The 18,805-nt window shown below is 29.9% G+C and overlaps 2 protein-coding genes across 3 annotated transcripts in view; both read left to right on the forward strand.

The window, feature by feature from the left end:
- LOC111418720 (Zinc finger protein swm) overlaps positions 1-6,902 on the forward strand; it is a 62,057-nt gene extending 55,155 nt beyond the window's left edge. Inside the window, exon 14 of the mRNA XM_071201073.1 lies at positions 6,721-6,902. The gene's annotated coding sequence lies outside the window, so the exon portion shown is untranslated. The remainder of the gene's footprint in view (positions 1-6,720) is intronic.
- Positions 1-18,474, forward strand: part of LOC111418665 (alpha-tocopherol transfer protein-like) — a 40,829-nt gene extending 22,355 nt beyond the window's left edge. The window contains exons 1-5 of one of the 2 annotated variants that reach the window (XM_023051288.2): positions 12,840-12,988; positions 13,298-13,609; positions 13,837-14,092; positions 17,968-18,181; positions 18,244-18,474. In XM_023051288.2, the coding sequence (XP_022907056.1) occupies positions 13,311-13,609; positions 13,837-14,092; positions 17,968-18,181; positions 18,244-18,395 (921 nt within the window). In that variant the 5' untranslated portion in view covers positions 12,840-12,988; positions 13,298-13,310 and the 3' untranslated portion in view covers positions 18,396-18,474. Of the gene's footprint in view, positions 1-12,839; positions 12,989-13,297; positions 13,610-13,836; positions 14,093-17,967; positions 18,182-18,243 lie in introns of those variants that run through there. The other variant, XM_023051289.2, reaches the window with a different exon arrangement.
- Positions 18,475-18,805: the final 331 nt, after the last annotated feature.

Consider the following 18,805-nt stretch of genomic DNA (forward strand, 5'->3'; position numbering starts at 1 on the left):
TAGTATAAAACTAGAACTAATAGTAGATCTAGAACTAGAATCATTTGGGTTTAGCCGTCTTTAGAGACGTGTGGCTAAACCCGAATGATTCTAGTTCTAGGTATAGTGTTAGTTCTACATAGTAATAGTGTTAGTGCAAAACTAGAACTAACACTAGATCTAGAACTAGAAACATTCGGGTTTAGCCGTGCGTCTGTAGACGCACGGCTAAACCCGAAACTTTCTAGTTCTAGGTCTAGTGTTAGTTCTAGTTTATACTTCTACTGTCACTAGAACTAACATTGAGAGAGACGTGTGGCTAAACCCGAATGGTTCTAGTTCTTGTGTTAGTTCTAGTGATAGTGCTAGTGTAAAACTAGAACTAACACTAGATCTAGAACTAGAAAGTATCGGGTTTAACCGTGCGTCTCATAATAATAATAATATACAGGGTGTGTCAAATATCTGGAATATAGCCAATAACTTAGCCATTTGAGGTTTTAAAGAAAAATGTTTCAAATAAAAAATTCTTTTTGTAATTCGCGACGGTAATAAAAGCTATTACAGTACTCAAACGGGTGCTGTAATGAGACTCCTTACAGCATCCGATGCTGTAATGAGATTTTAGTAACATTTTATGGAGCCAGTTCAAGTTGGTGACATTGCGTCATTAATTTTGCTAGTTGTCAATGTGCCAATTTTTGTCTATGGATATTTAAACACGTTCTTAGCATCGAATACAAGGTCCACAATGATGAGGTCATTGAACACTGAGCAATTTCTCTTATTTTGGGAGGTGTACAGGGTGTCCCAATTTCGATGTCCGCATAGGCTATCTCCGAAACTAAAAGGGGTAGAAAAAAAGTAGCTTACATGTCATGATCTCGTTTTTCGAGAAAATGCTAATGCCGAAAACTCCGAACAGCTATCGTCTTTTGTTTTCGCCCTATCGGCAAAAACTGAAAATTTTGCAAAAACGACAATCGCGAATATCTCACTTATTATCATAGATGGAGTATTATAAATAAAACATTATATGGGCAACTTTTTACGAAGAATTCAGTGGCGTTGGTAGAATTTTTTTCCCATCATTTATTTTCGAGATTTTAGACGTAACCTTATTTTTTTAAATGGAAACCATAGTTGGCTATGACTTAAAATAATTTGTTATTTTCTTCTGATAACAAATATATATAGTTTGTGGGGTATATTTCTTATACTTATTGAATAATTAACAAAAGTTCATTTTGTTCTATCTAAAACTAATGTATGTATTTAAAAGTTAATGTTGCTATGGTGATTACCATGCATACTATGATGGAACATAATGTATCAAATAATTGTCAAAGTTTGTATTTAAAAATTCGATAACAACTCTGGCATTATGTGCTGGTACGATGCACCAGCATGTTAAGTGTCAAAGTATAACAAAACTGAATAAAACTTTACAATGAATTTCGAAAATTATGAAAAATGTAACATAATGGAATGTTATATGTTATCAGATAAGAATGCGACGTTAGCCGCAGAATTGTATTTCACAAGATATCCGGAAAGAAGACAACCGCACGTAAGAACCTTCAGCCGGTTAGCAGAAAATTTAATAGATATTTGGTCCTTCCCCAAACCACATACAAAAACATACCAAAATGACCTGCAAGAGAAATTGCAACAAGACGTTTGACCCAAAAGCCGCTGCTCCCGAATATGAAAGAAAAATAAGTATAAACCATCCAAAGCGGGACTAACTCATTATTTACGTGCCGGAGATGTCAATCGAAGATTAGAATTTTGTAGATGATATTTAAAAAAATTAAATAATCTGCTGTTTGTTCAAAATGTTTTCTGGACCGATGAAGTCTCTGAGTGTTCAAAGAAGATTGGGGTTCAATGTATGGTGTGCCCTTTTAGATAATAGAATTTTGACATATAGTATCTACCATAAAAACTTAAACTCAGGGAAATACCTCAATATATTAAGGCAGCACATTGAGCCTTTGGTCGACAATTTGCCACTAAATATGTCTCAAATGATATATTTTCAATATGACGGAACACCAGCACATAATGCCAGAGTTGTTAGTGAATTTTTAAATACTACTACAAACTCAAGGACAATAGAATCTAACAGGACTGCTACATCCATTGTTGTGACAGCCTACCCGCAAACTACGTCACAACATTTTCCACGCCCAGCTGTTGTTATGGTCTATGCGTTTGCTGTGTGTTTTTAGAGGTTATATCCTAGACGTATTTATATTAGTTTTGAAGTTTTATGTTTTTAGACGTATTAATGTCTATCATATAACCTCTAAAAACATAGACAGTTATCTACCAGGCGTGGTAAATAGTGTAACGTAGACTGCGGTGTAGCAGTCCTGTTAGATTCTACTGTCCTTGCTACAAACTTTGCCAATAATTGGAAACAATGCTTTCCCTCATGGTATGGTTATCACCATAACAACATTAACTTTTAAATACATACAATAGTTTTAGAAAGAACAAAAAAAATTGATACATTATATTCCCTCATAGTATGTATAGTTATCACCATAGCAACATTAACATTTAAATACATACATTAGATTTAGATGGAACAAAATGAATTTTTGTTAATTATTCAATAACTATAAGAAATATACCCCACAAACTATATATATTTGTTATCAGAAGAAAATAACAAATTATTTTAAGTCATAGCCAACTATGGTTTCCATTTAAAAAAATAAAGTTACGTCTAAAATCTCGAAAATAAAAGATGGGAAAAAAATTCTACCTACGCCACTGCATTCTTCGTAAAAAGTTGCCCATATAATGTTTTATTTATAATACTCCATCTATGATAATAAGTGAGATATTCGCTATTGTCGTTTTCGCAAAATTTTCAGATTTTGCCGATAGGGCGAAAACAAAAGACGATAGCTGTTCGGAGTTTTCGGCATTAGCATTTCCTCGAAAAACGAGATCATCACATGTAAGCTACTTCTTTTCCTTCTCTTTTAGTTTCGGAGATAGCCTATGCGGACATCGAAATTGGGACACCCTGTACATGAAACATTTTTTCAGGTGAATACATTTTGTGTTTTGACAGTTTCTAATTGACAATTCAAATTTCTATTTTCAAGTGTTACTGGTGTTACCAACTACTGCATACCTATTTCCCTACATTGTCAAAATTTATTTTATTTTTGTTAAAAAAAATAAAATAAAAACGCGAATTACAAAAAATAGCATAAAAAACACGTTTCATAAGACTTAAAGCACTCATTCATTAAAAAACTCGTGGCTTCGCCACTCGTTTTTCAACTTGAATACTATTATTAATTGTGGCGCATTTTACGGCGATACTTGCTTGTTTACATTCTTTTTTGTGTTTCGTTGCTATGGCAACCAACATTGTTATTTGAAATGGGATGTATATGTTTTTTTGCATATTTTGATAGGGGATAACTCCCTCTACGCGATGAACATATCAAATCATATGGTTGTATATGTAAAGTAATGTAAGGAAACGGGAGTGCATGCGTTCCCGCACACCGCACTTAGGCCCCATTGGACCCCTTGTGCATACTCCCAGCATAACCTCTTTTCACATCAACCAGCCTAGGGAATTACCGAAGGCCAGGATATTACTCAGAGGTAAGTTCCTGATATCATCTGTGGTCGGCCATGCCTCTCCGAGGGTCCTCATTCTGAGGTCTACTAGCGAGGGGCAATCACACAAGATGTGTCTAGCGGTCTCGTCGTCCTGTTCACAGGCTCATATTGTGAAGGTGCTTGTTTACCTTACAGTGTCCCGTGAGGAGACCTGTGGCTAATCGAAGGGCGTTTTTCCCAAGCCCTACGAAAAACTGAGCTGTAGATTTCGAAGGACATTTTAACAAATCCTTGGCAAGATAGCAGCCCGGAGTTTTGTCCCACGCGTTTAGGATTTGTTTGTGGGTAATGTGCTTAATCATGTTGATATGAGTAGTTAATGAAGGGGTAATTATCGGCTCGGGTGCACAGGGAACTCTGCTGGCAGCACGCTTTGTCAGCCTATCCGCATGTTTGTTACCCGTAGAGCCGGAGTGCCCCGTGATCCATTGGATAGTGACACGATTGTGTTCCGTGGCTTCTTCCAGTGCTAGATGGTAGTCCATTATTAGTGCAGACGTTATCTTAACGCTAAAACAGATTGCCTACTGTCTGTATAAATAGTATAACACTTACCGCGTTTGTTCGAGTCAACAATATAATCAGCAGCAAGTTTGATAGCGGTCAGTTCCGCTTGTATGACGGAGGTACCTTTACCTAGAGGTTCTGAGAGGCCTATTCGAGGATGATGGGAAAAGACCCCCGCTCCCGCCCCGTTCCGTCTTTTTGAGCCATCAGTGGGACTGATGTAGGTGAGGTAATTTCTTGAGAAAACGTATTTTGCTGACAAGCAGTCCGTCTTGCACTCAAGTGAGGGTGAGTCCATGGTTGTATAAGAAAAATTTAGGCGCCGAAATAGCCCCGTTGACAGCTTTAAATGTCAAAAAAATTACAATTTAAACAAATATGGCGCAATTAAGCGAACAAAGAATCCAAATATTAATGATGTATGGGTACGGTGATAGAAAACGCACTCAAAGTGAAGTTTGTACACTGTTCAATAATATTTACCCGGAGAAACAATCCACACTATCCAAAATATTAAAAAAATTCTTTAATACCGGAAGTGTTAAAAATCTTCCAAAAGTGAACGGCTACCAATTATGAAACTACATTAAATGTGTGTACCCTAATACATTATTAGTATTCATAATTGTTGAAACTGTCATTTTTTTGACATTTAAAGCTGTCAACGGCGTTATTTCGGCGCCTACTTTGATGGTAATTTGCTGATAATATCTTCAAAAAACGTATTTTTCTCGGTTTTTTTGTTATAAAACCATATGATTTGATATGTTCATCACATAGAGACAATTCTATCAAAGTGTGCAAAAAAAACATATGCATCCCATTTAAAATAACAACGTTGGTTGCCATAGCAACGAAACAAAAAACAATACAAACAAGCAAATATCGCGAAAATATGCGCCAAGAAACTTTTATTTGAAACATTTTTCTTTAAAACCACAAATGGCGAAGTTGTTGGCTATATTCTTAGGCTAAGTCTTAAGAAACATTTATATTTAAATATACTGATAATATGACTTAAAAATATTTTGTTATATCCGAAATCCGTTATATAAAGTTTAAATAATCAAGAATAAGATGACAAAATAATATTTGTCTATGTTTAATGACATCTGTCACTTTGACAGTTTTTTTTTATTACCAACTTAATAACAGAAAATGTAGGTAAAAACAAACATCGACGTTATCGACACAAATTATTACTTTTTATTTTTATAGAAATTGATTTTAGTATTCTTTGTTAACCTAAATAATTTATTCCCAAGTTAAATAATAAACCCCATTTCATTTCTCTCTAAATATGTATTCACGTAAGCCAATTTATTCCCGAACCCATTTATTAAATACAATTTTTGATGGAAGAACTTTTCCCATTTCAACGTTTAAACGCTGCATGACGTGTCCTTTTTGTTACATTTTCCCTTGATTCAAATTCGATTCATTAAAACTGTTTGCGCATTAAAATTAAAAACAAATTTTAAGAAACTATTCGTATTTCGACATCTCTTTTTATCGATTATCGGTTTTAACCCATGAGGATGAAACTTACTTAATATTACATAGTGGGAATTATAACATATTGTTTCGCAGCGTTTACCAATAATCAAGTTTAGTATTTTTTTTTATTAAATATTTTTATTCAATTTCAAAAATTATTCATTTGGAAGAAACTAATAAAATAATTTTTTTTTTATAATTTTCGATTTAAAAGATTTTTTTAATTAATTCATTTATGTTATTACGTCTATGTTAATTTCAAGTTTATCCTTGCATATATATTACACATTTTCTTTGCGAGATCTTTTAAATAAAAGAAAAAAAAACATCTTGAATTTCATTGAAAAGGAATCGATGAATATCCGTATTGGTAAATTTTAATTTTTAATGAAACGGTTTTATGCATTTTTTATAAGGACAATTAGTTTAAGACAATTTTCAAAGAGGATCATTTTTTTCTCATTATTTCTCATCTATAATTTTCTTTTAAATTCATTTTGTTGCTCCCTCAACCATTTTTCTTTTTTAATTTAATTTATTAACTAAGTAATTGATATTTTTTTCGCTCAAACAAGTTTTAAACAAATATTATTTTATGTTTTCTAAAAACTTTGTTTTATTTCTATTATTACAAACGCAAATTTACCTTCATTTAAATAAACTAGAAATAGAAATTCAAATATATTAATGAGAACCCGAGGCAGCTATGCTGCCGAGGCAGTAGTTTAAGTTTTTTAATAACAACATATTAATTGGAATTCGAAGTAGTCGTGCTGCTGAGGCAGTAGTTTAAAATTTACAATAATGTTATTATTTAAAAACCGAGGCAGTGGTCCAAGATCTTTAATAACATATTATTCAGAAACCGAGGCAGTAGTTTTAATTTTTAAAATAAAGTAAATTTTTCGATATGTTTTTGTAATGAGTTAATGACTTAAGAACATTAGCACCATAGCAACATTAACTTTTAAATACAATTGTCAAAACAAAAAGTTCAATGAGGTGAATAAAAACAAAACTGCTTATGACAACTAATAAGTTTACTTTAAAACTGACTCACAAAGCAATAAATTGTTATAGAGTTCAGTTTATCAACACCAAATTTCGAGGTCGCGGGGATTCCACGATATTCTAATCGCTGAAATTATGCCAACCGCGGGAATTCCTCGAGCGCACACAACGACATGACTATCATATGACTGCGGCGATCGAAGACCGTATGGGTCAGCATACTAAAAGGCCGATTCGGAGGTTGGCAAAGGTCAGGTTCGAATGATTTTATTAAATTAATTAAGTTATTATCTTTAATAAAGTGAAATCAAACACACAAAGTCATATCGTAGGTTCACAAAATTTGCTTCTACGTTACCCCTGTATACTACCTAGAATGTACAGGTCGGCAAATTTGGGTGTTATTATAGGCTATCTCAGAAACTATAAGAGATACGAAAAAAGTAGGTGCCATGTCCCGGTCTCTTTTTTCGAGACTAATCCAATCCCGCAAACACCAAACCTCTATCTTCTTTTGTTTTTAAGTTATAGCCAAAAAGTCAAATTTTCGTGATTTCAAAAAATGCTCATATTTCGTTTATTTTTCAAATTAGAGAAATGGGGTTGATACGTTCTTAAGACACTTTTTTAAGTAGAATATACTGCCGTTGAAAAATTTTAAACATACTTGATGATTTTTGAGATACAACACAAAGTTGTGTTTTTTTAAATACAAACTATAGTTGATTATGATGTTACTGAAAAGAGCATACTTTTAGCTTTCCAATGATGTATCGCATGTATGGTGTATTTGCAGAAAATAAGCGTTAATTTTCAATTCGAAAATAGTAAGCGCTAATGTTCAAAATTTTGATTATAGTAAGCGGATCCGGACAGTAAATACCTAGTGGCTATAATATATGGTTTTGCACGAATATGACAGAATAATGTTGGTTTTGTACCATTCAGGATAAGTTGGTTTTGTACCAACGAATAAAAACTTTGAATAGTTTATTTAAATTTCTCAGCATCTTATCCCTGACTTTGTTTACCAATAAAAAATGATTAGCAAGTAAAGTTTGTTTATTAAAAATACAAGAAATGTATTAATTAATATAATTAAATATGGACAACTTCAGGAACTAAACAGTCATAAACTGTCATCTTCTTCTACTCAACTTACTGGTTGTAAGATTAGAACAGTTCGGTATCAATAAATGAAATCTTCGGTAGTATTTTCCCTAAACATAAGATGTAGAAGTTTTTTGACATCAGCAATCTTTTCTTTTGAAATTGGGTGAAATAGAGGAAAATTAGGGATCATAAACTGGGAACGGACTTTCCATTGAAACACCGTTCATCTTCAAAACGGACTCCAATATATTCTATATTTAATTTTACCGTTTTATTTAAAGATAACACAGTACAACACATGATTTCGGGACTCAATTCTGATAATTGTTTATGAAAGTAGCCCCAAAAAGAAGAACTTCTGCATCATTCGTATGGTCATGGTACATCAAATAATAATTTAAAAATTAATTTGAAGTTAGTAAGTATCGTATAGGGGAATTTGTCACGTTTTAGGCTCTTTTGTTTGTCATAACTGGAGAACCACTAGTCCGAATAAGCTGAAACAAATTTAAAAAAATTAAGAATTACAATTCCTTTAATCTGTTCATACAACGTTTCGCTACATAAGCAACAGTTTCGCAGTTATAAATAAATGTATGAAGATTTTTATATGTTATCTATGCATGGAAACAAAATTTAAAACATTTTCAATTAGTGTCACTATTCATCCTCGTTGAAGTTGACGCTTGTGGTTCTGATGACCTTATTTTCTTAGTAGGTTGTTCATATTCATGTTCTGAGTCTGCATCATCATCCGAGTTACACATAATATTCAAGGGCATGTTTTGTTCAGTGTGTCCACAAATTTCAGTGTCATCTTCATCTTCGGTGCGTTCATCTTCAAACTGCACAATTTTAAAACTCCACCAACAAACCTCCGCAAGCAATGCATCCAATTTTTTGCCTTTGAATCGCTTTTCCATTGGCATGGTCACCTGGTGGAACCTCTCTCCTTGTTCGTCCGATTCCTGAGGTAATTGTGCCAAAAAGGTATCAAGGTGGAAATGCAGGAAATGTAATTTTAACGTCATGGATGCATTTTTTCAAAATAATTTCGGGTTGTCCACTCGTGTCTGTATGTCATCTTGCTGTACACGGTTCTTTCCTAAACCCCTTCGATGACTTGTTTCAATGCGTCCCATGCACATAGGTGGTTATAATGGTTCGAAAGCATATTTGTGAAAGATTCACTTTTCATTAATTTTCGTATATCCGGTCGATTGAGAATACCTATTATATGTTTTGTTGTTATTCACTTTTAAAAACTGGAGAAAAATTAAATTAAATTAAAAATATACGATACTTACTAGCTTCAAATTAATTTTTAAATTATTATTTGATGTACCATGACCATACGAATGATGCAGAAGTTCTTCTTTTTGGGGCTACTTTCATAAACAATTATCAGAATTGAGTCCCTAATCAATCACCTGAAAAATGTTTACTGTGTAATGCGGAACTTCTTAAACGAGAAACTCGTTTCGTAAAATTCATGAATGAAATGACAAGTAAATCCACGTTGCTATAGTAACTAAGTAACATTTAGCGTTTTCCTCGCCTACTATAATTAAAAATTTGAATTTTAATCTTTAATATTTTAGAATTGAAAAATAACGCTTATTTTTTGCAGATACATCATGAATAATCACTATTTTTGTCAAAATTATTTTTTTATTACATATATCATCATCATCATCATAGCCTTTGGTATTAAAATAGAACATTTCTACCCAAAAAAACTGTATTATTTAATTTATAATGATGATAGTGACGCAACAATCACAAATTTGTAAAAATTTTATGAAATTTAATTCTTTTAACGTTTTTATGTGTCATTTTTGATATCAAAATCGAACATTTATAACACAAAAATTTCATTTCTGACTTTATTACCAACTTAATCATTCACAACAATACCATTATTGTGAAAACTTTGTGAATATTAATTTTTTAATCAAATATATCATCATCATCATCGCGTTTGGTATTAAAATAGATCATTTCTAACCAAAAGAACTGCATTATTTAATTTATAATAAAGATAGTGATTCACAATAATCACAAATTTGTGAACTTACATTTTTTTAACATTCATGTATCATTTTTGATATCAACATCGACCATTTATAGCACAAAAAATGTGTTTCTGGCTTTATTTATCACCTTAATCATTCACAACGATAACTTTATTGTGAAACCTTTGTGAATATTAATTTTTTAATCAAATATATCATCGTCATCATCGCGTTTGGTATTAAAATAAATCATTTCTAACCAAAAGAACTCCATTATTTAATTTATAATAAAGATAGTGATTCACAATAATCACAAATTTGTGAACTTACATTTTTTTAACATTCATGTATCATTTTTGATATCAAAATCGACCATTTATAACACAAAAAATGCGTTTCTGACTTTATTACCAACTTAATCATTCACAACGATACCTTTATTGTGAAAAATTTGTGAATATTAATTTTTTAATCAAATATATCATCATCATCATCGCGTTTGGTATTAAAATAGAACATTTCTAACCAAAAGAACTGCAGTATTTAATTTATAATAAATAAAGATAGTGATTCACAATAATCACAAATTTGTGAACTTAAATTTTTTTAACGTTCATGTATCATTTTTGATATCAAAATCGACCATTTATAACACAAAAAATGCGTTTATGACTTTATTACCAACTTAATCATTCACAACGACAACTTTATTGTGAAAAATTTGTGAATTTTAATTTTTTAATCAAATATATCATAATCATAATCGCGTTTGGTATTAAAATAGAACATTTCTAACCAAAAATACTGTATTATTTAATTTATAATGAAAATAGTGATTCACAACAATCACAAATTTGTGAAAATTTTCATTTTTTAACATTCATGTATCATTTTTGATATCAAAATCGAACATTTATAACCAGAGCCCGGACAGTTTAGGAAAATTATCCTAAAACGCCTCCCACTCTAGTCTCAATATTCAATCGAAGCGTGCGAAGCTGTCGGATACGTCATACCTTATGTCACAAAATAAATTATAATTTATAATTAATTTATTAATTATAAATTTAATAAAACCAAAAATGAATAATTCAGTGCGTATTTTTATTAATTCATTAATTAATGTTGCACTGCAAGTTCTTTGCTAAGGTACGCTCATCGCTCTTCGAAATTCAATTTTGAAGAGTAACTTAAAAGGTGTCAAAAGTGACAACAACGTACTTACGTCGTTGTCATGGAATTCGTGTCGTGTAGAGGGGCGCACTTTTCCTAAACTGTCCGGGCTCTGTTTATAACACAAAAAAATGCGTTTCTAACTTTATTTATCACCTTAATCATTCACAACGATAACTTTATTGTGAAAACTTTGTGAATATTAATTTTTTAATCAAATATATCATCATCATCATCGCGTTTGGTATTAAAATAAATCATTTCTAACCAAAAGAACTCCATTATTTAATTTATAATAAAGATAGTGATTCACAATAATCACAAATTTGTGAACTTACATTTTTTTAACATTCATATATCATTTTTGATATCAACATCGAACATTTATAACAAAAAAAATGCGTTTCTGACTTTATTACAACCTTAATCATTCACAACGATAACTTTATTGTGAAAACTTTGTGAATATTAATTTTTTAATCAAATATATCATCATCATCATCGCGTTTGGTATTAAAATAGATCATTTCTAACCAAAAGAACTGCATTATTTAATTTATAGTAAAGATAGTGATTCACAATAATCACAAATTTGTGAACTTACATTTTTTTAACATTCATATATCATTTTTGATATCAAAATCGACCATTTATAACACAAAAAAATGCGTTTCTGACTTTATTACCAACTCATATTATTCACAACGATAACTTTATTGTGAAAAATTTGTGAATTTTAATTTTTTAATCAAATATATCATCATCATAATCGCGTTTGGTATTAAAATAGAACATTTCTAACCAAAAAAACTGTATTATTTAATTTATAATGAAAATAGTGATTCACAATAATCACAAATTTGTGAACTTACATTTTTTTAACATTCATGTATCATTTTTGATATCAAAATCGACCATTTATAGCACAAAAAATGCGTTTCTGATTTTATTACCAACTTAATCATTCACAACGATAACTTTATTGTGAAAACTTTGTGAATTGTAATTTTTTAATCAAATATATCATCATCATAATCGCGTTTGGTATTAAAATAGAATATTTCTAACCAAAAAAACTGTATTATTTAATTTATAATGAAAATAGTGATTCACAACAATCACAAATTTGTGAAAATTTTCATTTTTTAACATTTATGTATCATTTTTGATATCAAAAGCAAACATTTATAACACAAAAAATGCGTTTCTGACTTTATTACCAACTTAATCATCTACAACAATAACTTTTATTGTGAAAATATTGTGAATTTTTATTTTGTAGTCAAATATATCATCATCATAATAGCGTTTGGTATTAAAATAGAACATTTCTAACAAAAAAAAACTGTATTTTTAATTTATAATGAAGAATTTTCATTTTTTAACATTGATACATTATTTTTGATATCAAAATCGAACATTTATAGCACAAAAAAATCGTTTCTAACTTTATTACCAACTTAATCATTCACAACGATACCTTTTATTGTGAAAACTTTGTGAATTTTCATTTTATTAACTTTTACATATAATTTTGGTATGAAAATCCAACGTTTATAACACAATCTAACGTTTTAATTGAACATCTTTACGTGTATCAATTAAACACGTGCTTTTAAATTAAAAACAAAAAAAAATAATAACCGTGACGAATTTAAATTAAAAAAAATACAACAAAAAAGACAAAATAACAATTTTAACCGTTATAAACGCACCCATTACAATTAAATTAATCTTATCATTAAAAAAGTTTATTTCAAAGTGTAAGTTTTAAATACACAAGTCAACGGAGCGTTTGAAATTACCGGGTGAAAGCGTGTTTTCGTTTTCCCCGATTGGTGGCGCGTTTCGGACACCTCAAAATCTCTTCCTATTGGCTCTCAACAATTTCTGAGTATATCATGAGATGTATAAAACAGGTGCGCGAGCAAGTAGCGCTCAGTCAAGTTGAGTTTGAGTCGAGTTGAAGAAATTTTGTGTTCCACGTAATCTAACTTGATTAATAAGTTTTATTAATTTCATCTATTTCAAATTTTGTGAGTGATTAAAACTAAAATTATCCTTATTAAGCCGAAGTTTTTGTGTTAGAATTAAATCGGAAGGATTTTTAAGTGAAATTTCTTTTGTGGGTTTATCTTTTTTATTGTTTGGATTGAAAATTTTAGAAAGTTAACCAGAAATTGTTACGGTTTAGCAATTATTTTCATAAAATTTCATTGTTAATACACCTCGCACGTAATTTAAAGCTCAAAACTACTTTTTATTAAGACAAAGTAGCCCTACTTTCTCTTTAAACATGAAACACTTTTTTTATTGATTAATAAAATCAATTTTTCGTGTTTTAGGAAATAAATTAAAATGGCTTTAATTCAACCCGACGCCGATATGCAAGTTTTAATCAGGAAGGAATTGAATGAAGATGTTAATACGAGGGACGCTGACCTTCAAACGATGAAGGAATGGTTGGCGAAGCAACCTCATCTTCCTGATACTTGGGATGAGCAAAGAATTATGACCTTTTTGAGAGGATGCAAATTTTCTTTGGAGAAATGTAAAAGGAAATTGGATATGTATTTTACGATGAGAACTGCTTGTCCGGAATTATTTACGAATAGAGATATTAAATTACCCGAATTGATGGATCTTATGAAAGTTGTGTACGTTTTTTTTAAATAATTGTCTCGTAATTGCCGATAATTAAAAATAAAAAAAGGGAGATAATAACAAAATTACTTTGTAAACAATAATAAAAGGTGTGCGTCAAGAACAAAACGATTCATCGGAAATAATTATTAATTTTTATCGTCAAACTATGTTGTTATCTCCACAAAAATTCCTACAATTACAACAATCATTTAATTAACAACATTTTTTGTCACTTTAGAAATATTCCACCTTTACCCGGCTTAACTCCCGATGGCAAACGAGTAATCGTTTTGCGTGGGCTAGAAAGGAATTACAGCGCTTTAAGTGTTGCGGATGCCATGAAAATTGTTCTTATGATTGGGGATGTTCGATTGGAAGCTGAAGAAACTGGGGTTGCAGGGGATGTTTATATTTTAGATGCTTCAGTTGCAACCCCCACTCATTTCGCGAAATTTACCCCGGCTATGGTCAAAAAGTTCCTTGTTATTGTTCAGGTAAATATTAATTAACCCAATTTGCATTATAAGTTGAATATATTAATAAATTTATATCGAGACTAGTTTCGAGGGTACACCCTCATCTTCAGTCGACTCTAGCAGAACGAAAAACACATTAAAATATTAAAATAAGACAGTTTAAAAAAACCTGGCAGATATCTTTTTGGACCACATTGAACAAAACTTTATTATAAATAACATTAATCCTCATAAGAAAAATATTAATAAACGGGTGAGATATGTCGACGACGTTTTTTGTATCTAGGGAATATGTAATATAATTTTCTAGACTTAAATTTAACAAGAACAGACAAAATTGACTATGTGTTTGAGCTTGCATATAATAATAAATTCCCAAGACACATCATTAATAGACTATTTTACAAAATACAGCAACAAAGAGACCCTCTTTATGTTAAAACTATAAATAACTTGAAATATAAACCTATTCCTTACAGTAATGTTACTTTTCAGGCAAAACACATTTTTTCTGCTGTCAAACTGTCAAAATTTGACAGATTTATCTTAAATACGCTATTATGAATTAATTCTTCTAAGTAAAACCGCGAATTAAGTCAAATTTGTTATTTAACTTCCAAATTAAGACGAAAAGTAACTTTAAACATCCGTCAAAAAGGTGTCAAACTGTCAAAATTTGACAGATTTATCTTAAATACGCTATTATGAATTAGTTCTTCTAAGTAAAACCGCAAATTAAGTCGAATTTGTTATTTAAATTCCAAATTAAGACAAAAATAACTTTAAACATCCGTCAAAAAGGTGTCAAACTGTCAAAATTTGACAAAATCATCTTAAAAAAGTGATTTTGAATTAATTCTTCTAAATGAAGTCGCGAATTAAGTAGGATTTGTTATTTAAATTCCAAATTAAGACGAAACTAACTTTATACATCCGTCAAAACGCTGTCAAACTGTCAAAATTTGACAGAATCAACTTAAAAGCTGTCAAAATTTAACAGATTTATCTTAAATACGCTGTTTTGAAATAATTCTTCTAAATGAAATGGCGAATTAAGTCGATTCTGTTATTTAAATTCCAAATTAAGACGAAAATAACTTTGAGCATCCGTCACAAATCTGTCAAACTGTCAAAATTTGAGAAAATCATCTTAAAAAAATGATTTTGAATTAATTCTTCAAAATGAAATTGCAAATTAAGTCGAATTTGTGTAATTAAATTCCAAATTAAGATGAAAATAACTTGAAACATCAGTCAAAAAGCTGTCAAGCTGTCAAAATTTGACAGATTTATCTTAAATACGCTATTTTGAATTAATTCTTCTAAATGAAGTGGCGAATTAAGTCGATTTTGTTATTTAAATTCCAAATTAAGATGAAAATGACTTTAAACATCCGTCAAAACGTTGTGAAATTGTCAAAATTTGACAGAATCAACATAAAAGCTGTCAAAATTTGACAGATTTATCTTAAATAGGCTGTTTTGAATTAATACTTCTAAATGAAGTAGCGAATTAAGTCGAATTTGTTATTTAAATTCCAAATTAATATGAAAATGACTTTAAACATCCGTCAAAACGTTGTGAAATTGTCAAAATTTGACAGAATCAACATAAAAGCTATCAAAATTTGACAGATTTATCTTAAATAGGCTGTTTTGAATTAATTCTTCTAAATGAAGTAGCGAATTAAGTCGAATTTGTTATTTAAATTCCAAATTAAGACGAAAATAGCTTTAAGCATCTGTCACAAATCTGTCAAACTGTCAAAATTTGACAAAATCATCTTAAAAGTGATTTTGAATTAATTCTTCAAAATGAAATTGCAAATTAAGTCGAATTTGTGATTTAAATTCCAAATTAAGATGAAAATAACTTTAAACATCAGTCAAAAAGCTGTCAAGCTGTCAAAATTTTACAGAATCAACTTAAAAGCTGTCAAAATTTGACAGATTTCTCTTAAATATGCTGTTTTAAATTAATTCTTCTAAATGAAGTAGCGAATTAAGTCGAATTTGTTATTTAAATTCCAAATTAAGACGCAAATAACTGTAAGCATCCGTCACAGATCTGTCAAACTGTCAAAATTTAACAGATTTGTCTTAAATAGGCTGTTTTGAATTAATTCTTCTAAATAAAGTCGCGAATTAAGTCGAATTTGTTATTTAAATTCCAAATTAAGACGAAAATAACTTTAAGCATCCGTCACAGATCTGTCAAACTGTCAAAATTTGACAAAATCATCTTAAAAAAGTGATTTTGAATTAATTCTTCAAAATGAAATTGCAAATTAAGTCGAATTTGTGTAATTAAATTCCAAATTAAGATGAAAATAACTTTAAACATCAGTCAAAAAGCTGTCAAGCTGTCAAAATTTTACAGAATCAACTTAAAAGCTGTAAAAATTTGACAGATTTATCTTAAATAGGCTGTTTTAAATTAATTCTTCTAAATGAAGTAGCGAATTAAGTCGAATTTGTTATTTAAATTCCAAATTAAGACGAAAATAACTTTAAGCATCCGTCACAGATCTGTCAAAGTGTCAAAATTTGACAAAATCATCTTAAAAAAGTGATTTTGAATTAATTCTTCAAAATGAAATTGCAAATTAAGACGAATTTGTGTAATTAAATTCCAAATTAAGATGAAAATAACTTTAAACATCAGTCAAAACGCTGTCAAGCTGTCAAAATTTTACAGAATCAACTTAAAAGCTGTCAAAATTTGACAGATTTCTCTTAAATAGGCTGTTTTCAAATAATTCTTCTAAATGAAGTCGCGAATTATGTAGGGTTTGTTATTTAAATTCCAAATTAAGACGAAAATAACTTTAAGCATCCGTCACAGATCTGTCAAACTGTCAAAATTTGACAAAATCATCTTAAAAAGTGATTTTGAATTAATTCTTCAAAATGAAATTGCAAATTAAGTCGAATTTGTGATTTAAATTCCAAATTAAGATGAAAATAATTTTAAACATCAGTCAAAAAGCTGTCAAAATTTGACAAATTTATCTTAAATAGGCTGTTTTGAACTAATTCTTCTAAATTAAGTCGCGAATTAAGTAGGATTTGTTATTTAAATTCCAAATTAAGACGAAACTAACTTTATACATCCGTCAAAACGCTGTCAAACTGTCAAAATTTTACAGAATCAATTTAAAAGCTGTCAAAATTTGACAGATTTCTCTTAAATAGGCTGTTTTGAATTAATTCTTCTAAATGAAGTCTCGAATTAAGTCGAATTTATTATTTAAATTCCAAATTAAGACGAAAATAACTTTAAACATCCGTCAAAAAGCTGTCATACTGTCAAGATTTGACAAATTTATCTTAAATAGGCTACTTTGAATTAGCTCTTCCAAGTAAAACCGTAAATTAAGTCGAATTTGTTATTTAACTTCCAAATTAAGACGAAAACTTACAACTTGTAATTTTAAACATTTGTCAAACTGTCAAAATTTGACAAAATCATCTTAAAAAGTGATTTTGAATTAATTCTTCAAAATGAAATTGCAAGTTAAGTCAAATTTGTGTAATTAAATTCTAAATTAAGATGAAAATAACTTTAAACATCAGTTAAAAAGCTGTCAAAATTAGAAAAGCACACAAAAAATGTCCCAAACTGTAACTTTGTTATTTACATTCCGATTTTCATGACCCAGGTATCATATGAAATGGTTTTAAAAATACTATGATTCATGTTACAAATAAATTCTTTCCAACGCCATCTTCTATTTCAAGCGATAATTAACAAATTGCTGCGTATATCTTGTCGCCGTATTGTTTCTTGTCATTCCCTTAGATAGAACGATGATTATATTATAATTATAATTTACTTCGTCATTTCCTCCAAATGATGCAAATGGATTAATCTTAAAATTATTTCTTTTTAGGAAGCATACCCAGTTAAATTAAAAGAAGTCCACGTCGTAAACGTATCTCCTTTAGTAAACACAATAATCGAGTGGGTGAAACCCTTCTTAAAAGAAAAAATTAGGAATCGTATTCATGTTCATTCCGACATGGAAAGTTTGTATAAATTTGTCCCGAAAGACATTCTTCCGGAAGAGTATGGCGGATCGGCTGGGAAAATTCAACAATTCCATGGTGATTTCTTTCATTTTTACAACATTAATAGACAACTTAATAAACAAAATTAAAATTTTTAGACGATTGGATTAAGAGATTAGATGAAAACACCGCCTGGTTCAAAGAGCAAGAAAATATTAAAGCCGATGAATCAAAAAGACCGGGAAAACCAACCAATTACGACGATTTATTCGGCGTTGATGGAAGTTTTAGGCAGTTATCGATCGATTAGATCAATCTTAATAAAAAATCCTTTTATATCATATTTCGCTTTTCTTAATGGTTGTTAGTAAAATTTCTTTTTGCTCAAACTTTATATTGTACAAGTTTTTTATACTTAATTAATAGCTTTGTAGCACAATTTTATAAAATAAATTTATTTTTCTTAAAAAGCGCGCCATCTATTTATTTTAAAATAAATTAATTTAATTAGACTATCGCAAAAGAGATGGCGCTTATTATTATTATTATGATTATTTTTTTTCTTTTATTTAAAATGCTCCTAAAATACCAAGTTAAATATAACCTAACTTATTTCAACCTCATTGTGCCAATTAACTTAAATATAACCGGAGATAAAATGCATACGATTTAAAAATAAAAAAAATTGATTCGAAAAAAAATTAAAAGGAGGTGAAATTT

Source organism: Onthophagus taurus, unplaced genomic scaffold, assembly GCF_036711975.1.
Source record: "Onthophagus taurus isolate NC unplaced genomic scaffold, IU_Otau_3.0 ScKx7SY_16, whole genome shotgun sequence".
Lineage (NCBI taxonomy): Eukaryota > Metazoa > Arthropoda > Insecta > Coleoptera > Scarabaeidae > Onthophagus > Onthophagus taurus.